This window comes from Acanthisitta chloris, unplaced genomic scaffold, assembly GCF_000695815.1.
Source record: "Acanthisitta chloris isolate BGI_N310 unplaced genomic scaffold, ASM69581v1 scaffold45768, whole genome shotgun sequence".
NCBI lineage: Eukaryota > Metazoa > Chordata > Aves > Passeriformes > Acanthisittidae > Acanthisitta > Acanthisitta chloris.
Genome location: NW_008687318.1, coordinates 3,695 through 11,339, shown reverse-complemented (window position 1 = coordinate 11,339; position 7,645 = coordinate 3,695). Strand labels below are relative to the sequence as shown.

The 7,645-nt window shown below is 42.9% G+C and overlaps 1 protein-coding gene across 1 annotated transcript; it reads left to right on the top strand.

Moving 5' to 3' along the window:
• The first annotated feature begins 6 nt into the window (after window positions 1-6).
• On the top strand, window positions 7-2,532 carry EDN1 (endothelin 1). The gene is made up of 4 exons (XM_009080514.1): window positions 7-80; window positions 1,061-1,219; window positions 1,489-1,596; window positions 2,342-2,532. Exons 2-4 carry the CDS (start codon window positions 1,131-1,133, stop codon window positions 2,478-2,480), a joined length of 336 nt encoding a protein of 111 aa, XP_009078762.1. The 5' UTR covers window positions 7-80; window positions 1,061-1,130; the 3' UTR covers window positions 2,481-2,532.
• The last annotated feature ends 5,113 nt before the right edge of the window (window positions 2,533-7,645 follow it).

Genomic DNA, 7,645 nt, shown 5'->3' with positions numbered 1-7,645 from the left:
CGCTGCTCCTGCTCCTCGCTGCTGGACGAGGAGTGCGTCTACTTCTGCCACCTCGACATCATCTGGATCAACACCCCCGAGTGAGTGAAGCAGAGGGGCTTCGGTAGTTCCTTACCTCTGGGTTCACCTTTGATTAGGAAAAAGGGGAGGGAGGAATTAAGAATCACAAACTCCTTGCAGAAGTGCGAAGGGGAGGAAGGAATAGTGGAAGGAATAGTTATTTGTACAGTCTTTCCTATTGCTTTCCTCCACCCCCGCTCCCGCTTTTCTGCCGAGTTTAGAAACGAGAGTATTCACCGGGAGAAAGCAAGCGGGGTTTGACTACCTAGATTGAGCAGATAGCTCCTAATAACCCTAACACACCTGCCTTCCTAAAACCTGGGCAGGAGTGTTTCCTTTGAGTGCTGCTTAGTAAAGGCTGCAGGATGCTTTTCACTATGAATCAGAAGCAGACAAAATGCCAAAGGCATGATTTTGCCAGCCTGAATTTGACCAGTTTTCCTTCCAAGTTAGGAGGATGGAAGGTATACTTTGACACTGGGTGGCTCCTCACAGCCTTTTGCTGCTTTCTGCTGCAAATTCATGCGTCCCGCGTGTTAATAGGGTTATGCACAGTACTCATGCCTACACTCTCCACACCAGAAGGTAGTGAACCAGAGTCTCGCCTAATGCTGCAAGCACTGACTGGTGATTTGTTCTGCTGCTGGGTTTCCTCTGAGCACGGAGGATCTGTTCCTCACTTTTATTGCTTCTTTCAGTGTTGGCAGTTGCCAAAGTTCAAAGAGATGAGGTTTTATTGCTTTCCATCACACAGGGAGGCACAACAACCTTGTGAAATCACAATTAAGAGGTCATTATCCTTGTCAGTAGCCATGCTAATGAATGCGTTGCAGGATTATCAGAAGCATTTGCATAGAAACTATGACTAATGAGGCATTCCCAATCCCACAAGCTTTACTCATGCAATCAATCCCATTGATAAGATTGCCCAAAATACCCCACACTGTTTTGAAGCCACAGAATTATTTGAATGACTTTTATGTTGTCTCTTTGATCATAGGAAGACTGTTCCATATGGTCTCGGAGGCCCTGCTCGATCCAGAAGATCACTGAAGGACAGGGTGGAAGAGATGCTCACTGAACCTAGCAGCAGATGCCAATGTGCCAACCAGAAGGACAAGAAATGTCTGAACTTCTGCCAAATGGGAAAAGATCTCTGGTGCGTCTCTTGTTGCTACTCTTTAAAAGGCAGTGCATGTAAAAGGGATGGATTGTGGTACACTTACTCATTTTGGCCCTTGCTGAGCAAATAATCTCCCCAAAGCCTTGCCTCCTACCTGGGCACTCACACTGCTATGATGCATACTATGGTTTGGCCCAGAAAGATTGCTTATTACATGCCTTGAGAAGTGGTTGATGAGATGCCTCACCTTGTGGACTGCAGACTTGGGTGTTTTTTTAACAGCAGCAACTTTTCACTTTTAACAGGGCTCAGTCCACAGTGGAGAAAACCTCACGTCACCGCATCAAAGCTGGCAATTGCACCGGACCCAAATGCATTAACCGGCAGCTTGTTGACAGCAAGAAAATGAAGCGGTGAGTTTCTTCTTGTCCCGTTGTAGTTCCCCGGAGCAACAATAGAGAGCACAGTTCACCTGCCTCCAGGCCAGTGTGGGCTTAGCTGGTGATTTTGGTCTGAGAGTTACAGTGAGGATATCTAGAGGGCTTTTCTTCATGTAATGGTTTTTTTAGCTTGTGAAGACATGGGGGCTGAACTCTGCCTAGCATACTCCACTTGCATTCAGTGCTCAGCCATGTGCCCATGTAAAAGTATGGCATGCAGAAGTTTGCCCCTACTAAAGAAGACTCTTCAGCGTTACTTTCACAGGGAGAATAGGATTTATGGGAGCAGGCAGCCTGATGATTTTGAGTGAGACTTAGGCCCTAGAAGTCTGAAATAATTTTTGAATACGGGGCTTGCCTACTTACTTGAAAAATGCATCCATTCATTGGAAGTAGGATCAGTTTTACCTAAAAGAAACAACATGGCCTAAAAGAATAACACCTCTTGACTGGATACATGCTATTTAAGGAAGTCTAGGGCATCTATATTTGAGTGAATATTTTAACTTATTTTAATATTAGTATTGAAATTCTGAATACAATATTTCAAGTGGCTAAAGTTAGCCTAATTCTGACAGAGGTATAGCAATCAGCAGATTCTGAGGATCCCATGGCAGAAATCTAGACTGAGATTTGTTTAGTAAAAAACTGAATAGTTGCACACTGGAGATGCATCTTCATTATCACAACAATAAACGTATATTTCTTGGTTTTGCAGGCTGGAAGCCATTGGTAACAGTATCAAAGCTTCCTTCAGTATTGCGAAGCTGAAGGCTGAGCTCCAGAAAGGGCGGAAGCTCAAACATAACAGGGCAAACAAAAGACAAAGCATCTGGGAAAGCCTGAAAGCATCCTAGTGGGAAGATCACCTGCATCTTTCTCCATGACACTTGCTGACAAAGCATCACCAAAACTCTCTCTTGATTCCAACATTCCATGATGGCAGAGGGCCTCTGTCCAAGTGTTTGCACAGCAGAGGAAAATGAGAAGGAAGTCCTGTATTTGGAGGTATAAAACCAAAGGAATCCAGTATTTTGGAATTCAGATGGATGAGTAGAAGGGTTGAAGGGAAATCCGCAGCAACATACATGAAAAGCCATCTGTCTGAAGAAACATTTGAATATTTGCTTCTGGAATGTTACCCGTCGATTGAGCAGCTTTCAGGGTCTACATCAAAAGCATCTTGCAAGGAAGACCTCACAGATGTGCTTAGCAAGGACAGAAAACAAGATCTGAGTGTTAAAACTTCAAAGCGAAGAACTCTATTTTTTGATTAAAATGCAAAAATGAAAGCCACAGTGCTACTTTAATCAGGACTTGCTGCATATAGACATGTCTACCTCACGTACTGTTTGTTGCACTCCTGCTAGAGTATTTTTACACCTTGTTATTGCCTTTACTAATCAGCTGCAACCCTTTGCCTTTTTTTTCAGAAGTCTAGTTTACTTGTACAACCAGAGTTATCTGAATGTGGGTTAGACACACTGGTTGTTTGCATAGTCAAAGTCCTTTGGTTTTGGATACCAAAGGACTCTTCAACATAAAATAAAAGTTAGAGGACACTACTAGGTTTCCCATAACAAGGATATTTGGCTAACTGAAGTTCTAATAATAGAGATTGTTGTGTCTTACATGCCACCAAAAATGCACCGAAGTGGGGATGTAGCAGAAGTTGTTGTGAGATTTATTCAGGGCCTTGTTTGGTGGAAATGCATTGAGACAAAGGGTTGTTTTGAATTAAGTCAAAAGGCTAATATTGGGTGAATGTTTATAGCAGTGAATTTGTTCACGTTGTTGAATTTGCTGACAGGCTGAATCTTAAGTGCTTATTTTTTGTGTCATGTATTTATATGCACACAATTCTTCATTATATTTACCATGTTGAATACACATTGAAGTAGGCCATATTGGTCTATGCATGTTTTATGTATTTCTGTATGAAATTGGGAAATGCTTTATGCCTATCAAGGTAAATATCTTCAGAAATAAATATTTTTAATTACTGTATTGGCTTGTTTTTCATATGCCCTGCTTTTCCATAGGCTGTGGCTCCACGATCATGAAGGTAGATTGCCCCATACAACACTGGCCTAGGTGAAGTTGTGTGCACATGATTGCCTTTCTGTCAGATTAGCCAGATCACAGCACAGACAGTTTGTGCCAGATGTGAGACAGCTGATATACTTGTTCTGGCTTCAAGCTTGCTCATCCAAACTTCATGGCAAACTTTGAGCTGGCCAAATTAATTTATCCTGGAGCATCCTTCTCATATGGCTGATGTCTTTTGCACCCAGTAGTATAAATTCTAATGTTGGATTTACTGTACCAATAAAATATGAGCAATAAGGGGTTGGGTGTAGATGAATTAGGGGAGAAAACACACATACTGGATGCTTTGTGGGCTATACTGGACTAGGCAGTGTTACGTTACTTATTGCCATGATATCCTAAAAGTTTCAGCCCAGACCATGCAAATTAAAGATGAAGACAATGGACCCTCAATGGGGCACAAGCTCAGGAAAGAGCTAGAGCAATAGGTAAATCTTGCATGTCTTCAAATGTCGGCCTAATGCAGTTATACCTGGAAAGATGCTTAAAGCAAATAAATGTCTTTAATAACCTTTGATCTCCTTGGGGGGAAAAAAAAAGTATGAGAGTTAATCCATGTATAAAACTGAGTGTTTTGGGGTTTTTTTTAAAAAACAAACCTTTACTAAGAAATACAGTGCAAGAAGTTTGACACTTGCAAACACTGATGGCTGCCACTGAAAATCCCTGAATTGTTCTGGATTTCTTGCCAGTATTCATTTGTTTGCAGAATTTTCACACCCAAACACCCTACATGTGAATAAAGCCCAAATCATGTTTTCTTCACACTATTCTGCCATGTTTTGGAGCAGTAATTCAGAGGGGAGATGACAGTGCTGGCAGCCTGGATCCAACAGGAGAGCCTGGCCCAGGCAGCAGGAAGAAACCAGGAGCCCCTGTGCTTCAGCAGGTCAAGATGCAGCTCCCGGAGCTGCCCTTTGATCTCTGCATCATCCACACTAACTGCTTGGGATGCGCCTGGATCAGTGACCTCTGTCAGGCATGAAGAGACCTCACTAACACTCTATGGTTTTTCATTTCTTCCCCTACCAGTGGTTGCCTTTGACAGGGGAAATAAATAAGCAAGTAGTCAAGGGTCTGCCTCTCACTCAGCCAAGGTGGGAGGCGAGCAGGTGGAATGGGATGTCCCTGCTAGGGAGCACTGCAGCAGAGTTTGTGCTGTTACTAAGGCTGCCTATTTGGATTTTGTAGGTGGCCTGGCTAAATGATACTGTGGGTGGGCTTTAGTAGCCTAAATTCCTGGCCAACTACTTAACAGATTCTTGAGACACCATCCTAAAAATAAACCTGTTCCTTCTAGGGTTTGCTCTGCTTATGCCTGGACTCAAAAGCTGGCTTCCATCCTTCTCTCCCTCCCAGTCAACTGCACCAGCTCATTCTGCAGCTTTGTGTAGTGATGGGCACCCACTGGCCTTTTGGGCTGTGCATGGTCTCCAGGGTTGTGCAAAGTAAACTAAGTGCCTCACACAGTGCTGAGCCTGAGCAGCAATGCAAAGAGCACAAGGAGGGTGAGATGCCCTGACATCAGGGGCTTGTAGGCTTTGAGAAGAGTGGCAGATGCTGTTTCATGCTGCCCAGGTGGCTTCAGGGGCCAGCTGGCATGTGGCAAGTGTGGAAGGGGATGCACCCCTGCTTCTGCCCCACTATTTGCCTTCTGGCATAGGAGCATAAACTGCAGCTTACCCTGGTTTGCATTAATGATCTGGACCAAACACCAGAATTTACAGTCTGTTTGTCTCACTGAACAAGCCAAAGGGAACATGAAACATTTTATCTCAAGGCTGGCACACATACAAGTACCAGGGTCTGTCCCAGAGATTTGCTCCTTCTCAAAGTGAGCTCCGTGGCAGTAACTCAGGCCACAGCCCATAGTGAAAAAAGAAGCATGGTGTGTGCTGGGATTTATGGCACTGAACACAGAGTAGTGTAAAAGTACATTCTTACTTATAACAAACGACTTGAGCGAAAAAATATTCTACCTGAAGCCAATGGAAACATTGTGCTGAGGCAGAGGCAAGGCTGCAGAGTCAGGGCTCTCATGCTCCTAACTAGAACTAATCTCACTTGTCTGAAAAAGTGAACCTTTCATGACCATGATCACAGTCCTTTTTAAGTGAGAAGTTCTTCTAATCCAGGATGCAATTTGAGAAGGATAAAGGGAAACATATAGAGAAGAGGGACACCACTTTCCAGTGTGGCCCAAAATACACCTGACCTATGGCTGAAATACCAGCTTGGATCAACAGCAAGGGAAAGTTCCATTCCTGAGCCATTACCAAAATGTATCTCCCTCCTCTGATTTTTCATGGGTTCAGCATGGTCACTTTTGAAATTGCAAAATGTTTCACAGGAAAAGACAACTATTTCTTCTCTGAAATTAAGCTTGCTGTGCTTATTTTTATTCAATGCTGAGTGTAATTCTTTCTTGCTCAGCTGGTTTATTTTCATTTTCTCTGGATAAAGGCTGTTTTGACTATAGATCCAAACAAAGTATACAATAAAACAAAGCTTCGACGTGTGAGTCAGGCTTCAAGTCAGGAAAATACTACAATGCTACTGAAATTCTTTCCATCTTATCTAAATAATTCTGACTTAATTTTTCCAGAAATGGCAACTCTAATCTGTACCATGTTATCATGAACTGCCCCTAAATAATTCACACAGGATGTCCTAATGTTGCCTATAGAAGTTACCAAATACCAGCCTCTTCGTTCGTGTTTCCTTACCTTAGGATAAATTTAGCCACTGCAACACACTTCTATATTTACAAACACAGAATGAGCTGGATAAACCGCTGTTTAAATGCTATCTGATGTTTACTTTCTTCACACTCAGCTGTTTGCCTCTGTGTATATAAAACCATATCAATTTTGACTTGGCCTGCAGCAAGGCACTATTATTAGGTTCCTTGGGTAGAAATCCAGCTTCCATGCTCAGCCAATATCTTTATTTAATGTACTGTTCTTCCTTCGTGACCTAGGAAACAAAAGGACGGACTTTCTGATTAATTAGAGGAGAATGCTTGGAAGTTGCAATGCTGAGTGTCGGTATGCAAAGAGACAGAGAGCCTCAGATTAAGTACAAAGATAGTGGCAAGATCGTTTTTCTGAGGTAAACACAGTGCAAATGACATTTCAGAACCTCAGCCAGAATGAGCCTTCGTGTCTTTCTTTATTTTATATCTCTGATCAAATCTGAGCTAGGTGAAAAATGATATGGAAGCCCATTTTGCTCAATATGGTGAAACAATCGGTTGGTATGTCTTAGCCATGTGCCTGAGACAAGTTCCTCTGCTCTGATCAGGTCAAGAAGACCTAAATACTGCCTGAAGTCCACTGGGCCAGGCCGCCAGCCAACAATTCCCTCAGCTTCAGAGGCATCATTTATGCCAGTGCAAATGAGAGCAGAATTTGACCCAGAAAAGCTTCCACTTCTTTCTGGTATTGCCACGCTGGAGGCAAACAGATACTGGTTTGCTGATGCTAGCACAGGCCTCCAGTGACTCTTGCTCCTCTTACTCTGGGTTTGGGGGGGGTGGTGGTGTGTGTTTTTTTTTTCTTTGTATCCTCAAGCATTTGCTAGTAATAAATTAGATAAATATCACTTTGGTAAGCAATGGGGAAGTTTGCCTCTGGCTCAAAAAAGCTGCATTCAGAATGGATGAGCCCCATGGAGTTTGCGGTTTCATTGACCTCTCCAGCTATTTTGGGGGCTGCAGAAATGATTTGAGTTCATCAGCTGTAACTCAAGCCCACACTGTTGTTGTTGTGTTTTCCCATCCAAGGAAATGAAATAATAATAATAAAAAAAACCAACCCTAAAGCTAACTTTCTTCTAGCTAAAGGAAAAATGTATGTTATGTGCCAATCACTAGAAATGAGTCCAACTTCTAGTCTGGCATGAAGAAAGCAGC

Coding starts and splice junctions, on each gene's coding strand:
- EDN1 (XM_009080514.1), top strand. CDS start 1,131: ATGCTCACTGAACCTAGCAGCAGATGCCAATGTGCCAACCAGAAGGAC. Junction 1,220..1,488: donor CAAATGGGAAAAGATCTCTG/GTGCGTCTCTTG, acceptor CACTTTTAACAG/GGCTCAGTCCACAGTGGAGA. Junction 1,597..2,341: donor GACAGCAAGAAAATGAAGCG/GTGAGTTTCTTC, acceptor TTGGTTTTGCAG/GCTGGAAGCCATTGGTAACA.